This window comes from Ailuropoda melanoleuca, chromosome 5, assembly GCF_002007445.2.
Source record: "Ailuropoda melanoleuca isolate Jingjing chromosome 5, ASM200744v2, whole genome shotgun sequence".
Taxonomy (NCBI): domain Eukaryota; kingdom Metazoa; phylum Chordata; class Mammalia; order Carnivora; family Ursidae; genus Ailuropoda; species Ailuropoda melanoleuca.
In genome coordinates this window covers 28827045-28847559 of record NC_048222.1, presented here as the reverse complement: position 1 = coordinate 28847559, position 20515 = coordinate 28827045, and the positions used below count along the sequence as shown (strand labels likewise).

General features: G+C 53.3%; 1 protein-coding gene and 1 long non-coding RNA gene across 2 annotated transcripts; one reads left to right on the top strand and one right to left on the bottom strand.

The window, feature by feature from the left end:
• Positions 1-1974: 1974 nt before the first annotated feature.
• On the top strand, positions 1975-13639 carry IP6K3 (inositol hexakisphosphate kinase 3). Its single transcript, XM_034660562.1, has 5 exons — positions 1975-2173; positions 8496-8700; positions 9835-10007; positions 11087-11262; positions 13172-13639. Exons 1-5 carry the CDS (start codon positions 1975-1977, stop codon positions 13637-13639), a joined length of 1221 nt encoding a protein of 406 aa, XP_034516453.1.
• Positions 13640-15728: 2089 nt separating this feature from the next.
• Positions 15729-20064, bottom strand: LOC117802316. Its single transcript, XR_004625449.1, has 2 exons — positions 19338-20064; positions 15729-17827 (listed from the first exon to the last, which is right to left on the bottom strand). It is a non-coding gene; the product is annotated as an uncharacterized LOC117802316 (long non-coding RNA).
• Positions 20065-20515: the final 451 nt, after the last annotated feature.

Here is a 20515-nt window from a genome sequence, read left to right as displayed (position 1 = left end):
GCACGAGGGCTTGCCTGGGACGCCACCTGGATGCGTCTGCACGGCTCGGCTGGCTTGGCAAGGCCATGCCTGGTTGGGTGGTGCTGGGCCACTTTGGTGTTTCTCTTCTTCCTTCCTTCTTGCCTTCACCAAATTTGCAAGTAGGACTGGGTTTGCCAAGCCATTGTGCTATCCTGTCACGTATCAACTCATCCCTGCGCCGATTCCTGACTTCCCGCTGCACCTAGATGCCTCCTGCCAACTTCTCAGCTCGTGGAACAGGCTCCTAGTGGGGCTCCCTTTGTGCAGTGAGACCGGACCCCGGGTAAGGCCTAGGCTGCTGCGTCAGCACGGCCCCTTGCCATCAGGCCTCAGGCTCCCCCCATCCCTGCCACCTGGCCCGGCAACCCTCACCTCCCCAGTCATGCTCCAGCCTTACAGGCAGCTCTCAAAAGCCTCGTCCTGCACCCAGCAAAGCAAATGCACACAGCAGGCAAAACACCTCCCCCTTCCTAAAGGGGCACTCTGTGGCCTGAAAGACAGTAGCCAATATGAGAGGGAGACCCCCAGGGGCGGTAGGGGGATAAATGGGAGGGCTGAGGCTTTCAGCGCCGCCTGGTGCCAGAGGTCCAGGTAGGTGGCAGAGGGTCTCTCTGAGCTGGAGTCCTGAACAAATTGTTAGGCACTCCATGCAGGCAGCCAGCTGGCCATGCCCATGGTCTGGACTGAAGGTTGTTTAGAGTGTTACTCATGTCCACTGCCACCTAGTTTGCTGGCATCCTTGGCCGGGACTCCAGCAGAGGAGAGAGTATTAATAACTTGGCAGTGATAGGCACCCCTGTGGGAATGTCCTCTCAGACGGGACAGGACAAATGTGGCCAGAAGAGCCTCCCTTCACAGTGGCTCCTTGGGCACTCTACTGAGATAAAGTCAGGATGTCTTTCAGGCTGTATTTCCAGCCCAGAGTTCTAGCAAGCCTGCCCTTAGGGAGGAAAAGGGAGCAGCAGGTCATAAAGAATTAGGCCCAGAGACCAGCAGCCCCCGCTTTCCTCCTGCCTCACTCCTGGCCCGCACCAGAGCCCAGTCAGGGCATTTCAGGTCCCGCTTCCCTCATGTGCAAAGTGGCAGGGAGAAAGCTTGCCTTCCTTCCAACCCAGACCTGTTGTGAAAATATGACCACCACAGCAGTAACACTAGAAATAATTATGATAAATCACATTTATTGAGTACTTAGCTCTGGGCCCTCACCTAACCTTTCCATGGGCTTTATCTCAATTTTGTCCTAAGTCCATGAGGTAAGTATCCTTACTATTTCATTTTACAGATGGGGAAACTGAGGCCCAGAGAGGTTTGGTAACTTCTCAAACTCACATGGCAATGATGTTGTGGAGCCGTGATGCAGACGGCTGTGTGCACAAAAACGAAGCTTTCCTGTACTGCCTAAGCCCCTGCAAGAGGCCGAGTGCCTCGACAGCAGGGGCTCTGCCCTCTTCTTGGGCCTGCGACCAATGTTCCCAAAGGCTGGCAGGAAATGTGATATGAGGAGTTAAGACAGTCTCTGCACTCTGGAAGTCTACAGTTGTGTGTATTATTTGATTTTTTAAAAAATGTTTAATGTTTAAATTCAAAAGGCACAGGACAGTATTTAGAAAGTCTACCTCTCATCCTGGCTCCCTGGAGCAACCACCGTTACTAGTTTCTTATAACAGATTATTCTAGAAGTGATGGATGCCTCTTTACAGTCTTGTTCAACTACCAGTGGGCTGTGGCTGGGAACTGTGGGTCCTTCTGCTCCCCCCAGCACCCCATCTCCCTCACACCATCTCCACCTTCCTCCTCTGCTTTCCAGGGGCCCCCTCCCAGGCCGACAGACAGAGGGACAGCTGTGCTACGACGCTGATAAAGGCCCAGAAGGAGAGAGCTCAGGACCACTGACAGCCCCGCCTCCCGTCCGGGACCTGCCTCTTCTACGCCAGGCCTTCCTGCCGCGCCCACATGGTTGTGCAGGACAGCACGGATCCTGGGGACGCCAGAGTGGGCGTGCGGCTAGAGCCCTTCCTGCACCAGGTCGGGGGGCACGTGAGCGTGATGAAGTACGATGAGCACACCGTGTGCAAGCCCCTCGTCTCCCGGGAGCAGAGGTTCTATGAATCCCTGCCTCTGGCCATGAAGCGCTTCACTCCGCAGTACAAAGGTGAGTGTCCAGGCTGCCGGACCGGGCCAGGCTTGCGTGCGCGCCCCCGTCGCTTCCGCGTGCACTGTGCTGCGTGTGAGGGTTGCCATGGAGACATGCCCCTCTCCCACAGCCCGGTTGACCTTCACTGTCCTAGTTTCTCTGAACTCTTCAAGCCTCCAGGCCTGGAGTCTAATGCCATTTGGCATCCCTACAAATTAGCTTAAGCTACTAGGCTTCAAGGAACTGAGAATGGAATGAAATGATACCCCGGCCCCACCCCACTCTGCTAGGGTATCTGGTCTGTGCTTCAGGAGTGCCATGGCTGGGTCCTGTGACCAGGGCTGGGAAAGACAGGGCAGGCTGAGGCCTCCTTCACCTCCCTCTGGAGACCCAGGCGGGTGGGAGGAGCCTCAGGTCTGGGTCAGGGCGTGAAGAACTGGGACCTGACATGTTTAGGAAACCAGAATTCCTCATCCTCATCCAGTGGCCAAGCCAGGGCCATGGACTGCCTTCCAGGGAGAGCTGGGCAAGTGGGGCACAGAGCCGTGTGTGTTCTGGATCAGAGTACAAGGTGGGTTCTGGGGAGTGAAGAAGGCTGGATGGGGAGGGCCACCATTTGTGGGCCTCCAGGCAGGGGCACTCTGGGCAGCTGGCCAGCATCCATGGGGCAGGCTTTTGGTCCACACCTGGCCTTCAGTAAACATGGCTCACAGGGCTCAGGGCATGACTCTGCCAGCTGCCAGCCCCTCAACGGGATGTCTGCCCAGAAAAAAGACCTCTTTTAAAGGTTTTTAAATGTTGTGACTATACGCTTCTGCCCTCATTGTCCAAGCATCTGTAGTAAAAGTGATGATAACATCCAAATAAGTCAGTCAAAAACACACTTGCATTTCAATGATCAAGATAACCCGGAAGGATGGGGCCTAGCTCTATGGGTGTTTCTCAGAGTGGGTTCTGGGATTGACCAAGGCTGGTGTAGGGGTTCACATGCAGATTCCCAGGCTCCTTTCCACAACTGGGGACCCTGGGGTCAGGGCCCAGGAATCTGTATTCAGCATGTCCCAGACTGAGACTCACTGATAGGGTGCCAAGGCCTTGAGCCCCAAGCACCGCCTCAATCCTGGCTTGCCAAGACCTTCCGAGAGTCTGCGACGAGACCCACGAGCATCACACACCGAGAGGGAGGGGCGGGGGGCTGGTGTGCGGCCTCTGCAGGCCTCCCCTGGGGCCTCTGGGGCCGCAGCCTGGGGTTGCCCATCAGTTGTGGGTCACTGCCCGGCTCGTCAGAGCACCCGCTGTAATGAATGTCTGTCCTTTTGCAACTGAACTCAACCTAGCAAAGGGGTGGCAGGATCTTGCGTGGGGTGGCCTCCTGCCCGCAGCATTTCACGCTTGTTGGGCACAGCTCTGGAGCTGAGACAGACTGCCAGGGCAGCCACAGGCAGAGCACGAAAGTGAAAGAGGCTGCTTGGTCTCCAGGACCCTATCCCAATGCCCTCCCAGTGTCCTGTCTACACAAACCCATTCCTCTGGGTGGGGGAGAACGGCACCCTTCTCGGGTACCCTCAGGCACTGGTCTACTGTCCAGACCCCTACTCTACCTTGCCTCCCAGGCCCGGTCAGGCCTATCCCTGGTACCTCCTGCCTTAGGGCTCTGCTGACTTGACAGATTAATTTAAGCCAAGGCATCACGGCTGTGTGTACCAATGGCCACAGAGCACGCTCCAGCCTCTGCCTTGGGGCTTCGGCCAGGATATGGCATTTGCACACAAGTTGGGAGGGGACTGAGTCAGGGAACCACAGGACACCCCTTAGGGGAGACCACACAGCCCTGCTGAGGGCAAGAGTGAGGCAAAGCCACAGACTCGGGTGACACCCAAACGTGAGGATTCCATGTGCCAAAACAGCGGTTCACTCAACAGCCAGAATGCCATCTGTGGAGTGCCATGGGCCAGGCCCCACTTAAGGAAAAGCACATCTAGAGAGACAGTAGAGAAAGGCCCAGAACCAGGACCCTCACACTCTCGGATGCCTGGAGCAGCCAGCTGAGGTCAGGTTTTAGAGGGGAAATGGTCCCTCCAAGGGCTCCCAGGCTGCGCAGGCTTCTTGCTTCACTGGATGAGAAAAGTGATCTCAGCTAACCCTCAGTGTTCAGTGCCAAACATGACTGTAAATAGTTTCTGTGTATCAACTCAATCCTCGTAACAACACTCCAAGGCAGGCGCTACTATTATCCCATTTCACAGGTGAGGAGACCAAGGCTCAGAGAGGTGACACGACTTGCCTGAGGTCACACAGCCAGTGAGAGGCAGAGTCAGGATTAAAGGTCTGAGGTCTGGCTCCCAAGTGTGGGCTCTCAGCCACCCAGGCCCGCTTCATCAGCTGCTGTCACTCAAGAGATGGGCTCCTTGCGTGCCCCTGCTCAGGGGGTTGCCTAGCCCAATGAAGGAGGGGATGGGACTTACCCAGAATCACTCCGAGTGGCCTCAGGTCAGGGGCCCTCGAATACCCACAAGGCTGCCACAGGAGGGTCTCCCTTGTTCTCCCCCATGGGAAGGGCCCCAGAGAGAGGGGCTGTTTCTGTAGTGGCCACTGCATGCCAGGGAGCACACCCTCTCCCTTCTCACTGCCCTGAACTGTGATGGCAGCAGGGAGTGTCGGGCAGTTGGGACTGATGTCCCAAGGGTAACAGATGAAAAGCAGGAAGCTAGCACGTGGCAGTGATTATTACGACTGCAGTTCTTTCCCAGAAGCTTGCCTGGACCTTTTTCGGGGCTCCTTGGGCATGACAACATCTTGGGGCTGCATCCCTCTGCCTCCCAGTGTACCTGTCAGCTTTGGGTGAGCAAGGACATACTCCTAAGTCTGGTTAGTTAACGGACAAGCCAGATTCATATTATAGACGCCAGCGAATAAATGCTCTCATGAGCTTAAAAATAAATACATGACAGAATATTCCCGGAGGCTGGGGAAGCTGCTTGGCCAAACCAAAATTGCTGAGATGCTCTGGGCATGGCAATTGTGGTAGTAAGCACTCTTGTCTGCCCAGCTGGCGTGACTGCTGGTTGAGGTGCCTGGGGAGGGCTGGCGAGCAGGCAGACAAAGCTCTGGCTGTCCCCCGCTCCCCCCAGCCAGGCAGAGACGGCAGAGTGCTGGGAGCCTGTGTCCCTCCAGGCCTAGCCCCCATGGACACAAAAAGCAAGCTGGAAGCCAGGCTGGGACCAACACGATTCTTGACTAAAAACCAATCCAAGCCCCAAGAAGTCTGGATTCCACTGAAAGGCTGCTTCGGTAAAGAGCTGGCAACTCGAGATCGTTTGCAAGGCGGCTATCTGCTATGGGTCTCAGGCTTCATAGCAAGCTCTGGGCTGAGCTGGAGAGGGATGTGGGAGAGGGAGGGAAGATGGATAGGTGGGGACATAGAGCCAGAGGCATGCAGGAAGACGGAGCGAGAGGCAGGGACACGGACTCTGGCTGGATAGTTCTGACAATATGAGAAATAGAAATGATTTTTAGATTTTATTGGTTTTGGGTTATTTTGTACCTCTGCTCATCTCCATTTATTCATACAGTCAGATCTGATGAGATCAGACAAGAGCTGGAGCCTAGAGAAGCAGGGGAAGGTCACATTTCTTGTCCTTCCGGAGAGGCCTCCTGGGGCTGGGGCTCCCCGAGACAGTGGTTTCTGGAGAGCGTGTCACCATAGTCCCAGAGTGGGAAGGCCAGATGGTGAGCTGAACTTTACAAAAGACCCAAAAGGGCCTTGCCCTTGGCTGGCACACCATCTTGGGCTCCCCAGCAGCCAGGAGGCTCCAAGCTCTCCAAGGACAAGCACGGACAGCAGCGCACTCTCCTTTCCACACAGTGGAGGGATGGGCCCTGGGGCCTGGTGCTGGCTTCCAGGTCAGGCCTCCTCCCCAAAATAGGCACAGCAGCCCTCCTGCCTGAGGAAATAGGAACAGAAATGTAAACACCATGTCCTTGGGCTTCTTGGCGCTCCCAACCCTCTGTACTGATGACCCTCTCAAAACAGGTTTCTCTGTTCACTCCCATGGAACAGAATGGCCAAAACATGTGACGAGGACACAGCAGGGGCGTCCCTCATCCAGACAGAAGTAAACACAGCATGACGACACCGGAGTCTCCTGATAAAGTCCTCGGCTCCGTGTCATGGCTTGTTCCTTCTTCCTTAGCCAAGTCTGCCATGGCCTTTCTCAGAGCTCCACCCCTTACTGTGTCACCTTGGGCAAGTCATTCCATCCCTCTGAGTCTCGGTGGCTTGCAGTCACTCAGTGGTAACAGATGAAAAGCAGGAAGCTAGCACGTGGCAGTGATTATTACGACTGCAGTTCTTTCCCTGACCTCCCACCAGCCGCCGGTTCTCACAAGCGGAACCCCTCTGGTGGGCATGCCGGGTTCAGGTAAATGACAAAATGCCAGGTTCAGGTATGGTATTGTTAGTAGTATCATTATTCATTCAAGGGACTCAGGGGCCTGAGATGAGCTGAGGCAACGCAGAATTTTTTTAAGGAGCTGGAAAGAACTGAATGTCACTCTCAGGCTGTGAAATTAGGGCACCGGGAATCTGAGATGACAGGACTAGCCCAGAGAGACCGCTGAGCTAGGCGCAGATGGCCCTGAAGAGCGACTTGCTGAATTATAGAGCAGCCCTGGAAATGAGTGTCTGCACTGACCAGCCTGGGCAGGGACGTGAGCAGGGAAATCAGCTGCCTTGAGTGCTGGCTCAGCAGAAATTTCCACTTGCGTTGAGAGAGTGACCAAGTGGCTGAGGGGACCTGATCACATGCAGCCCACCTTCTCTCAGTCAGAGTCCCAGCAGGAAATGAGGGGTACATTGAAAGGGGTTTAAATGAAGGGAGTTTTCAAAGGGACGGTTTGCAGAAGTGCACTCAGGATTAAGGGAACAACTGGGGATGCTGAGGCATTCAGGGACCAGCATTCCTGAAAGGCTGCGACCACCCCTAGGCCTGAAGGGCCAAAGAGAGGGAATGGGATCATGCACCCAGCAAGAGGGAGGCCACAGGGACAGGACCATGCTGTGGCAGGGAGGGAACCAGTGGGGTAAATACCTCGATCTTTCTCCGGCCCCACCCCATCTCCTGCCAACGTCCTCCATTGGCCCAGCCCCTGGGAAATCAGAGGCGAGAAGCCACTGGTGCACTCCACAGGGTCAGCCTCGCAGGCACAATGCAGGGTGGAGACGGGTGGAGCCTAGCTTGGTGGGAGAAGGAGCCATCAGAACAGTCAAGGCATCAGCTGCACGAAGAACAGGGAACCAGGGACACTAGAAACCCAGTCCTCACAAAGTCACCTGCGGGGCCGTCTCCCCCAGAACTCTGAGGAGGCGGGGCACCCACTTAGCTCAGATGCTGAGCCCAAGGGGGAAGACCTGGACTGTGCCACCAGAGCCCGAAATCCAAAAGGGGTGACCATGGAGCCGCTGACATGCATGGCAGACCTAATTACCTGACCTGGCCCATGTCCCGGAGGAGAAGCCCAATTAGCACGTTTGTTCACTGGGTCTCCTCACACTCTCCACTCTCAAGAGCAGCGACTGGAGCAGGCTGCCGTGCCTTGATTACAAACACCGACAGTCAGGAGTTACCATAGCTGGAGAAATCCCACAAGTCTCCTGTTTTCCATCAAAGAACCATGTTCCGTCAATAATAGTCATGTGCTGTGTGTCTAACTGAAGGAGATGCCAGGCATCCATGTTAAAGCCAGAGATCAGGGTGAGGGGGGCGAAGTCTAAATGATGGGGACACAGAGGCCAAACCCCGGAAGGCTGTCTAAGGTGGGCTTCCTGGAAGAAGCTGGTCAGACAGAGAAAAAGGGAAGGGAGAGAAAGGATGATGAAGGAGGCAAAGGGGAGGAATGGGATGGGCCCCAACTTCCCTCACAGCCACCCTGAGGCAGGGGGCCCTCTCTGTGGAGGACGGGCTCCGATGACCCCAGGTTGGGCCCCATTGGAACAGCTCTCTTGTGACTGGGAAGGTGCTACTGTGCACCGAGAAACCAGAAGGTGAGAACAAAATGTACAGGGCTGGCTTTGTTCAAAGCATGAAAGGCCAGAGAGACGCAATGAAGCAGAGCCTATGCCCAGACCAGCCCAAGGCTATTTTCTGCAGGCTCCGCCGCCCTGGCTCATTCTGGAACAGTCCCCATAGCTCCTCCTTGAGAGAGGAGTTGGGAAGGGGGAGGGGGGAGGTTGATCAGTGCCATTAAACTACAATTCAAAAGGATGTCACCTCTTGCAACGTGTCCACCAGGTAAATTGCATCTGGTTTCCCCCTCCCCCTCCTCCCCATGTGCTCTGCAGGCACCATCACGGTGCACCTCCAAAAAGACAGCCGAGGCCATCTCAGCCTGGTGGCCACCCCGCTGAAGGAGAACCGGGGGCCCTTCAAGGTCTCCACGGAGTCGGCGGCAGTGGCAATATGGCAGACTCTCCAGCAGACCACCAGCGGCAGCGGTGGCGCCCACCCCCTCACCCAGTGGCAGCTGGCTCACTCGCTCGAGGAGAGGTGAGGGCCACGTGGCAGGATGACAGAAACCTAGCAGGGACCAGCACCGCCCCCACCTGCACCAAGGCCTACAGCTCCCCAACAGGCCGAGGAAGTGACCAATTCATAGGAAGCCTCCTTCTAGAAACACCAATGCAGCCAAAGAAAGGAATGAATTTTCCTTCACACAGTTTTAGAGGGAGGACCCCGATGTATTTATCTCAGAAGCTGCCACGTACGCAGAGTCCTATACAGAGCAGGCATTCAGTACATATTTGTTTAATTAAATACCTGTGTCACTGACACCATGCAGTGTCTCTGGGTGGGTGTGGGGGGTGCAGAAACCCAGAATAGTTGACACAAAGGAAAAGTGGTTAATGGCAGTCTGAAATCACCTTTCCTCAGCGGTCAACGCAGCCCTCCGTGGGACCTTGGAGACCAGGCAGCTCAGGGCACCCGAGGTCCCAGAGAGGTCTCTAAAACCTCTGATAATGTTAGCTGACCTTTCTCAGATGAAAAGGACCCCTGGGGACTTACAAAACATTTATGGGAAACAAAAGGGAGCTAATACAATGAAAGCACCTCCCTTCCCCAAGGAGCACAGTGGATCTAATTAAGCCTCTTGGCTCAGCATCAGGAAGCGGGTTCGCATTATTTCCATTTCACAGATGGGAAAGCCAAGATGCAGAGGACAGGAGAGAGGGTGGACCAAAGATCCAGGATTCCCACCTCTGAGGGCATTTTGAGGTCTCAAGGAAATAACGACAGGGCACACTCACAGCCTAAATCCCCAGCCTTCTGATTCCAGGCAGGGTCGCTGCATCACCTCGATAGTGCAAGAGGAATCCAGGTCACTTACAAGTGAATTTAAACCACTCAGCCCCTGAGGTGGTGACAGAGGTGGTGACATGCTCTAATGAGTTCTTCTGGGGTTCTGACAGACACCCTGCCAGGGCTGCAGTGTGGCCCAATCTGGTGCCCAGGGCCTGAACGGGGCAGGACGGGCACTCCGAGGCCCTGCAGGCATCGTGGAGAGCAGCCAGGGACAGTCCGTGTCAGAGCCCAGCCCAGGAGAGCCCCGTCCCAGGGACGGGCACCTTCCCCCAGCCCTCTGGCCACGGCTGCACTGACTGTCGTGCGCTTCCCTCTCCGCAGCCCTGCCGCGCTCCTGAGGTCCGAGTTCCACCTCAACGCCCCAGTCTCCTCCCTGGTGGAAGACGCTAAAGGGAACCAGGCCGAGAGGAGGAGCTTTAACCCGTGGGGCCTGCAATGCCACCAGGCCCACCTGAGCCGCCTCTGCACCGAGTACCCAGAGAACCAGCGGCACCGTATCCTTGCCGGCACTCCTTGCCACCTGTGAGAGGGTGGGGGGCCGGAAGGGGGGCGACAGAGACAGACAGGCGCAGGGGCGGGAGGGGGAGACACTGACACGGGGCCAGGGAAGGGGTGGGTGGGGAGAGACTGATATGAGGGAGACATCAAGGCACAAGCCCTCAAACCTAAACCCTGGAAGAAATCTGATCCTTCCAAAAGAAAAATCAGAGAATATGGGGGAAGTCAGACTGGGAATTACGTTGAACACAGTGCCCATGGCCAGGCTTCTGGCTATGTCACTGCCACCTGGACAGAGGGGCTGGGGTGGGCAGATAGGAATGATGACGGCCTTGCTGGGTGGGTTCCCCAAACCCCAAGCTCCCTTCTAGCCCTCCAAATTCTCCCCGCAGATGTCTTCCTATGGAGCTGATGGGGTGAGGGGGTGTGGTGCCCCCCTCAGGGAAGTGCCCGAGAGGGAGACTCTGAAAGGAGGCACTCCCTCCTCATCCTCAAGCTGCCATGCTTTCAGTGAGTACATTTAGGCTTAAAATACTCCTTTGTCAGTGCTGGGCTCCTTCCTGCAAACGGGTGACTGGTTTCACAGTATTTACTAAGACACATCTGCAACCCTAATCCCTAAGAAGCTTTTGCAGGATAATTACTCCGCTGAAATTAATATTCCTGCAACTCATCTCCAAAGCTAACATCAACCCACTTCTCCCAAAAGGTACTGGCCCATTCAGTGACTCGAGGTTTTAGCCTTATGATTTTCTGCCATAAAATGTAAATTGGGCATGCCCTGCCAGGGATTTCACGCCTGCATTTCAATTCCAACCTCAGAGCAAAAAGGAAAAGGAAAAGAAGCTCACATGGTCATAAACTCCCCCTAAATTAACGGACTTATTAAAGCAGCCTGCGAAGCTAATACTTTGAATTCTTAAAGAGGGACGATGGGCTTGTGTGTGAGGCGCCAGCAGAGCAGGAACGGCGCTCAGAGAAGGGGGTCCCAGGCAGCCGCCCAGGCGTGTTAACTGCCTCCGGAGCGGCAGCAGCCTCCACGTCCGCGGAGCCTTCCTGAACTTAGCGCAACCAGGGTTTCTGCTGCTGGAAAACGTCGTGTCACAGTACAAGCACCCCTGTATCCTGGACCTGAAGATGGGGACCCGGCAGCACGGGGACGACGCGTCCGAGGAGAAGAAGGCTCGCCACATGAGGAAGTGCGCGCAGAGCACCTCGGCCTGCCTGGGCGTGCGCATCTGCGGCATGCAGGTGGGTGGCGGAGGGCCCGCCCAGGGCTGGGCGTCCTGCATGTCCACTGCGAGGCAGGGGTGTCTCCCAAGCGGACACCCCTGCCCACAGAGCCACAGGAGGCAGCCAGGCACAGCCCTCCCATGCAGGAAAGGCAGCTCCCACTCGAGGACACACCGGGATTTCTGTAAGAGCCCCTTTCAGGGTAGTGGTGCCAAAAAGCTGCCTTTTTTTTTTTTTTTTAACTCGGTTTCTGGGTCTCCAGCGGGTGAAACTTCCTAGTGGCCACGTGGGTCCTGTCCACTTTGAGAGCAGACCTCTGGTAACAGTGCGTGAACAGGGGCTGGGGAGAGCACGGAAAAGAGCTTCTCTGTGCACTCCATGGCTTCCTCAGCCTCTAGAAGGGTACAGCTGAACCCTTCTCTCCTCCTGAGGCGCCATAAGGCACCCTGCTCTTTGAACCCTTTAGCCGTACTTCCTACCTCACATCTTCTGCTTCTCTTTGCTACCTGTTCTGGTTACTGAAGTGGGAAGGTCATAGCCTGCTCAGCTGAGGCAAAGGAATGGTTAATGCTTTTTACGGCCCAGACTCTACCCCATTTTTGCAGCTCTGATGTGGCTTGTGGCAGGGGCTGCAGAACAGGAAGAAATAAACTTTCCCCACTCGTTCGCTCTTACCGTCTATCTCCTCAAAGCAGAACCAGACACCGATTTGACGGTACACGTTAAAGCTTTCCTTAATTGAAACTGCCACCCCTTGACGCTGAAGTGGAGTCTATAAATTTGTTGCACAGATGTCCCTTGGAAGGCTTGGAACGCAGTCCTCAAGAGAATGGAGTGTGATGATTTGGGGTGTAAATGGAATCTCTCTCCGGACCTCCAGTCTTCTGAAAATGATCTGATTTATTTAGACAGTGATGCCTGTCATGTATTTATGATGGCTAATTTAACAGCCCATCTCCAGCCCTCCAAAGCAAGTCTATCATAGCTTTCTGATTTTTTTTCAACACTGGTTTTCCATAAACATGATAATGTGACCTGAAGGCAGGAAAGACCTGAGAAACTGTCTTGGCCAGGTATGAGCTGTCCTTCCCAGGTGTGCCAGACAGAAGTGAGCCAAGTCACAGCCACGCCAGCCACTGGCCTTGGTACAGCCTCTGCCTGTGCCTGTGCCATCTGAATGCAACGGGAGCGGCTGCCACTGCCCCCATCAGCATCTCCTCCATCTGCTCCCTTCTGGTGGCCAAGACATGGCAGGGGAGGGGAGAGGAGCTGGTCCCAAGGAGGAGCCACCAGTCCACAGAGCTGCTGCAAACCTCCCTGTTCCATCCAGGCTCCCCTCAGCTGCACTGGCTGCCTGAAAACCCCATCTCTACCTCATCCAGTCTTTTTTTCGTTTTATCATCAGTCAACCCTGCTCTACCCCAAGAGCCATGACTGTTCCCTTAGAATCTGCAGAGAAAGGACTTTATAAACTTCACTGGGGAAAACTGAATCTAGTTGGCTTTCCAAGGCCATTGGCTGTGATCTCAGATTCCTACTAAAATGTTCTAGCTTGGGTTTGCTAATATTCGAATGGAAAAAGACCAGGAGCCAGGGTTTAAATCATGATTTGGAGGATGACACTGGAAATTCACAAGAAAGGCAATCCAAAGCTTTTCCTTATGGGTGGAGAGTCAACTTTGTGGGGTGAAGGATATGTAGACCTTGGATTCCTATTAAGGGCTTGCACAGAAAGTATTTTAAAATGTGAAAGTTCCCCTGGTGCTTGATGAAAGATCATCCTTCCATTCATTTCAGCCATTCTTGCCCTGCATCTCCTGGAAATCTGTTTATATATCATGTTAGCTTGTAACACTGCAGCCATAGCATTGCAAGTTTTTTCTTGAGTTGGCAATTCTTCACGTTTTCTTTCTTTTTTTATTATCAGGTTTATCAAGTTGATAAGAAGCACTTTCTCTGCAAAGACAAGTACTATGGAAGAAAACTCTCCGTCGAGGGCTTCCGACAAGCCCTCCATCAGTTCCTGCATGACGGAACCCGCCTCCGGACAGAGCTCCTGGAGCCCATCCAGCGCCAGCTTCGGGCCCTGCTCTCGGTCATTAGGAGCCAGAGCTCATACCGGTTCTACTCCAGCTCTCTCCTCATCATCTACGATGGGCAGGAGCTGCCAGAAAGGACCCCAGGGGGCCTGCCTCCTCAGGAGGCTCCGCAGACGGCCCACGGCAGCCCTTCCGGGGGTCTCACCAAAGTTGACATCCGGATGATTGACTTTGCTCACACAACATACAAAGGCTCCTGGAACGAGCACACCACTTACGACGGACCAGATTCAGGCTACATTTTTGGCCTAGAAAACCTCATCCAGATCCTGCAGGATATTCAAGAGGGAGAATGAGGCTTGTTGGGCCTCTCCAGATTTTTCTGGAGTATAGTTCTCACAAGGGACCTACTGGTAGCCGGGGTACCCCAGACACTGTTAGAGGTCTTTGCAATAATAGCCACATTCAAAAGCCATACGTGGCAGGGCCTATTAACGGCTCTGGAGCTAATTCCATGGACTCTGGCCTCTTCTGCTAATGCCGGTCATCGGGGGCTGGGCAATTGGCGTGAAACGGCGCAATCATGGAGTACATGGGAGGCCTGCGGCATGAGGGAGAAGCCAGCATTACACTGAGATTCTGGAGAATTTGCGTTTAAAAATGCTTTTTTGTTGTCATGTTGAAGTCTTGGCAAGCTGTGAGGCAAAAAAACTACTTGAAGAAGACTAGAACAGTGAGTTCACAAGTGTATGGTTTTTCTGCTCGCCTGCGCTGCCCACCCCAAGAGCAGACAGAGCTCACGAGTGACTGTCTCTTATCTTCCTAAGACGCATTTAGGTGGGGCAGGAAGAAGTGGGACAGATCTGCCCGTCTTGCCAACTTCCTACCCAGGGTCTGAATGAGCAAGGGCAATCCAGAGACAGCCCTGGCAAATCGAGACCCTGGGTTCTCCATTTTTGCCTGTGGAGACGAGGGTCTCTTTCTAGACTTCCGAGTACCTAGTGGCAGTGACGCCTCTGCCAATTCTGGTCGCAAAACGGCTCTAACCACGAACTGCAGCTTCTGGTGGGGGCAGACTGCACAAAAAAATGAGCCACTGCTGTTAAATTACACTCTCCGCTTTCTATTTATTTATTTTGGGGGTGGGGTGGGGAGTCGGGAAAGAGAAGCCTGGAGGGCCGAGGGAACCAGGCGCAATGTTTACAAGACTGGTGGACAAGTGTAAATACGGAACAAAGAGCAAACAGTTCTAATTAATTCCTTCTTCTGCAGTGTGGAAACCTATTACAATGCCCTTGAGTCGAGCACGAAGATACGTTACCCAATTAGGGAAATAAATTTGTTAACAAAATTGCTGAGGTCACCAGTGATTATTTGGTGGGCCTTATTACCCCTTCTTTTGTGTATTCTGATCATCACACTGTACAGCATTTCCAATTTCTTGTTGACTAGAGTGTGCGGCAAGAACGGTTCACCGATTTCCTGTAATCCTTTGGGGATCCCGGGGGGAAATGTGGCTAATCAAATATTTGCATGTATCTACAAGGCAGGTACCGGACCTCATAAGTGGTCCTTTCATCTGAACTTTCTACAATGCAAAGTTTAATAATTGTTGTATTCTCATGACTAATTACCATCAACCTTCCAAAAATCCACACTTACAGAAGGAAAAAGGCATGGATTTTAAAAAAAAATTTTTTTTGTTTAATTTTAGGATACATTATATGGATTTCAAAGCAAGTTAACTTCCCTAATTATGTTTGGCTGAGGTAACAATGTGATTAATTTGCATGCTCTGCACCCATGGTGGGAGAATTGAGTCAAAGCATGTTGGGTGGCAAAAAGGAAGTCAGCCGAAAACTATTTGCTGATAACAAAATGGAGCCCGAAATACTGCTTTTTCTAGGCCACTTTCTTGCTTGAAAATCTGGTTTAACCAAGTCCGAAGCTCCCTGCCTTAGCTTCTGATTCCTGGCCCCGTTCTCGGCCCTGGGTGCTGTGGGACCTGCCTGGGGATTGGGGGGGGGGGTCAGCTAGAATATGTGTCTTTTAGGGCTGGCCACCCAAGTCCCTAACTGTGCTGCAATCACTCTCCTGGCCCCTGCCCATGTGACCCATCTTCCCTTAGCCCCTGCTTTATCCAACAATGCCCTTCACAAGAGGCCTTCTTCCTACTCTGCCAATCCCTTGAGGCCCAGACCAAATGCCCACATGCCCCTGAAGATGTCACCAACAAAAGTACAGTTTGTTGCAAGGGGCAAAGCTGGCTACGGGTTTTAGACTGTGCTTCCCAGATTCCTGGGCTCAGAGGGGTCACCACTATCTGGAAATTTGCACAAGGCTCTGCTGATCCAGCTGAATGAGTCCACCCAAGCATTGCAAACCCAGGCAGAGGGAGAAGAACAGAGACATGTGGGAAGAAGAGGCAGGCATTTATGTATTTGATCTCCAATGAGAATTTACTTTAAAATGGCAAAAGAGGTAAGGGGGCCCTGAATATCCGGTACCCAGCAAATGTACACTGAACTAAGCACCTCTTCCCTGCTGATCCTTTTGCTAAGCACTGGGGAAGATCCAGCTCTTGGGAGCGTAGATTCTAGGTGGGGAGGCTAGAGTCACACACACGAACTGACGGCAAACCGCACAAAGCCAGGACCCAGTGCTACAGTGGAGTCATCTGGGTGGTGCAGAGGCCCAGTCCTCCAAGTTGAAGAGGTCGGGCCACAGCCAACAGAGAAACACACATCACCTGACAGCCGACACACATCACAGAAACTGCTGGAGGAGATGAGACTTCACTTGGGCCCTGAACAATGACAAGAATAGGGAAGGGGCTGGCTGGGCGAAGGGAAGGAAAACCCCAGCATGCTCATGAGTCTGTGGATAGACCAACCCATCCAGAATGGGGATTTTGTGGTTGGGAGTGGTAGAATGAAGAGGAGAGAAATGGAGTGAGCCCAGATGGTGGAGACACTTGAAAATCTGGCCGAGGAGCTCATGCGTTTGTGATTACGTTAATCTGTCCTTCCTTCCCTCCATTCATCCAACCAACAAATATTTTCCGAGTGCCTGGTACATACAGCATAGTGCCAGGACCCATGCAAGAAACAAGCAGCGTGAGGACCATGTCATTATCCTTAAGCACTGTATGACTTAAAGAGAAGGTGAAGACCCTCACGTGAAAATATCAGGGGTGCTTCAACAAGTCATGGGGGCCATTTGTGCAGCCATCCAGAGTGCCACCGAGGAGAGGAGAGGCAGTGAGGGCTCACTGTCACGTGGGATGATCATGGAGGTGGTGTCTCAGCTGTGCCTTGAAAGGGAGGCAAGTCTGAGAGGTGATCAAGAAGGCAGGTATCATGGACAAGCACAGCGACAGGAATCGAGCATTTTGCTCAGGGAACAGAGGGGTGAGGGCTGGCCCGCCGGGGTTGATGTGAAGAGGCACCAGGAAAGATTAAGATGAAAATGGAGAAAGCCCAGCACTGAGGGCTATCAGGGGCCTCCGCACCTTCCGCCTTTACTGCTCCCTCTTGTCTGGAAGCCTGGAAGGGCCTCCCAGGCGGCCTCTCCGCCCCCAGACTGGGGAGCTCTCTTTTCTGAACTGAGAAACACACAGGTATTAGTCAGGGTGGGCTAGCTATTAAAACAACCCCAAACAACAGTAGCTTAACGTTACAATCAGGATTGGTCAGCAGAGAGTGAGCCTCCACTCCACACAGTCACCCAGGGACCTTCCATCTTGTGACTCCACCACCTTCAATCAACCACGAGCCCTAAAAGTTAGACAGCACCGAGAAGGCACATCCACATTCCAGAGGCAAGAACCAGCCGTGGGCCCTCCCCAGATGCCAGCAGGCTGAGATGTCATTTAACTGTGTGCCTGGAAAAGGAAATGGGTTTGATGAGACCCTAGCCAGTCTCTATTATAACCTCCAAAATCCTCATGTCAAACTGATACCTGATTTAAGGAGGGAGAAGGAGAGACATAAAGAGCAAGTGGGGGCATGGGGGGCAGCAGGGGCCTGCCAGTGCCAGGGCTGCGGGCTCTGACGCAGACCCTCCCCCCACCCCCGGCCGTGTCCTCAGACAGTGAGTGTGAGCCCAGAGTGCTGGCACACATGCTTCCCATCTCCCCACCTCAGCTGTCCCATCTGCCCCCCAGGAACTCTCACTTGGTCCTCAAGACAGGTGCTGTAGAGGGGCAACCCGCTCCCGACCTCCCCAGCAGGGATGACAAGGACAGCCGGGGAGAGTCACCCAGCCCTGCCTCCTCCCTCTGGTGTCCCCGGTGCGACTGAAGAGGAAGCTGAAGAGCAGAATGTTATTACAGCTTTTCCATGACGCAATGTCATCAGGAAGCCCTGGGCCTCTGGGCAGCACCCTGGCAGGTCCCATCACTCTTCTCAGTTGCACGGAGCCTTGTAGCCCGTGCTGGAAAGGGCAGGAAGTGGTCTCATAAAACAAACGGCGAGGCAGGACCACTCATCAGCAGCTCTTCAAAATGATCTAAACTTCTGACTTTTGATTTAAATCCGCATCCACTGTGGCCAAAAACATAAAACAGAAGATGAGGGAAAAAACTAAAATGAAGGCGTGGGTGCCAAGAACTAGAGGGGAGGGAGGGAGGGAAAAGCAGCTCTGGGACAATACCAAGTTGAGCGCCAGCCAGGCGGGCTGACTTGCAGCCAGGTTGGGTCCTTTTCATTATGCATCGCTCAGAACTTCTCCCTTCTGTTACTAGGCTGCCCTGAAATGGGACAGGAGCTTCGAGAGCTAATCCAAGTACCAAATCCAGAAATCTACCTGCTCCTGATTTGCCCTTCACCTTTCTCCCTCAGACCTGAGGGAGAGGACTGTCTCACAGGCGCAGGCGCCGGGGTGGGGAGAATGGGTAGGCTAGGAGATCCGGGTCCAAACTCTGATGTGATCTGCTCTCTTCAGATTCATTTAGTGAGAGTTGACTCTCTGTCAGGGCCTGCTGTCAAATAGTGATTAGTGTTTTCCAGGGACCCAGAATGGTAGGGCCACTCCTGAAATGGGGGCCAGGAAAGGCCTCTCTGAGGTGACATGGATTAGAGCAAAGGGAGGGAGGCAGGGCCCAGGGGAGATGACAGATGTCTCCACAGAGCGGAAGGGCTTTGGATACACTGGGCTGCGCTTTAGGACCCCATTAGCCTACCCCAGCATACCTTAAACACCTGTGAGTCTTGAAAAACAGCTCACCTCCAGAGAAAGGCCACAATCTACTACCAGCCTGCCCTTCCTGCTCACCTATATGCAGGGGCATGAATGACTAACTTCTCTCTTGCAAGTCCAGACCCACTTTTTATGGTAACATATCTGGGTATGGCAGCCAATCATTTCCTCCGGTTGAATAAGTTGAAAGAAGAAAAATCAGGCAATCGTGCCCCACAATACAGCTAAGTATTTAATTTGTTTTTAATGTTTACATTATTAACACCAGCATTACAAAACGATATTTTTACTTTCAAGCGATTTAAATGTGCAATTCGGTGTCTCAATTACTGGGATCATTGTAACTTGAAAAACTGAAGCAGTGCTCCCTCCCTCCTCTCCTCCCCCTATGGTGCCTGTTTCTATAAAGAGCCACCAGGACTCCACGGAGCGCAGCTACCCATTCCAAATACATCAGGAGGTACAGCCCTGGCGGGGGTTTTCAAGGAGCCAGGGGAGCTTGCATTCAGTGTGGAATGAGTGACAGTCAGCAGGTGGGTGTTAAAATGGTCATCAATCCCCTAAGGACTGGCACTGCCAAGTCACATTCCAGGCAGTGCCTATTAATGTGTCCAGAGTGGCACTGGGTGACTGACAAGCCAATGCGCCCAGACTCTGGCTCTGGCCACCCACAGGCATGAGAAGGTGAGGGGCCCAGGTAACACAAGACTGGAGAGTCTCCTAGAGCCCCCTGGGAAACTATAACGCATCCCGGAAGACACCACGCATGCAGCTCCTGATAACACCGAAGGGGCATCCTGATGGAGGAGGGGAGAGTGTGGGCTCTGGAGTCAGAGTCCAGGTTTCGCCACTTACCAGCTAGTGACCTTGGCAAGCCCTCATCCTCTCTGTACCTGAGCCTCCACCTCTGTAAAATGGGGATAACAGCAGCACTTAGCTCTGAGAGCCATTATGAGCACTCAATGAGTCACTATTGTATAAGGCATTTAGAACAGTGCCTGACACAGAGCAAATAGTCAGTTAGGTGTTACTTTATCATTAGAATTCCCATTTTAAGATGAAGAACTGAAGCTCAGAGAGATTAAATAACCCACCCAAGGTTGGCTGCTCTGAAGGCTTCTGCAGTCCCTCTGCCGGGAAGCCACTCTTGCCCCTTGTGTGACCCAGGTCTCTCTCATACACAGGCCTCCTCTAGACCACCCAGACCCACGCCTGCGCCAGCCACTGTGGACCCAGCACCCTGCCTGGAATCTCTCCCTAGCACTTACTGTATCTGAAATTATCTTGTTCATTTACTAAACGACTTAATATATATATAGCACTATTATTATCATTATCATATGTCTATTCGGTTGTTGTCTGTCTCCACCCACTTAAATGTAAAACCCACAGGATCAGGGCCCTTGCCGGTCCCACCCACCACTGGGAAGGAGCTCAGGGCTGCTTCATGGCTGTGTGACCTCTGCGGTCACACAGGGCCCTGCACTCCAAAGAGCCCCATACTTGGTTTAATGTTCTGCTGTTACTGTCCTGAAATTCCTTTTTTTTTTTTTTTTAAGATTTTATTTGAGAAAGAGAGAGTGCTCGAGTGAGCACGAGTCAGGGGGAGGGGCAGAGGGAGAAGGAGAAGCAGACTCCCCAATGACCAGGGAGCCCAGCGTGGGGCACAATCCCAGGACTCCAAGATCATGACCTGAGCTGAAGGCAGATGCTTAACCCACCAACTGAGTCATCCAAGCACCCCTGTCTTGAAATTCTTAATATTTTAACAAGGAACTTTCTATTTTCACCTTTTACTGGGCCTCCACAAATTACATAGGTAGTCCTAAATGAATGAGAATGAGCAAGCCCACATTCCAACCCAGGTCTGTAAGACTCCAAGGCCTCACTACTTAACCACCAAACCAAACAAGCCTCCAGTGGGGGTAAGAGAGGTGGTCAAGGCAATCTGAACCAGGGACAACCACAACCCACCCAGAAGACATTGTGCTGGGGAAGGGAGAGCCTTAGAAAGAGACACTGGTTTGAGTTCC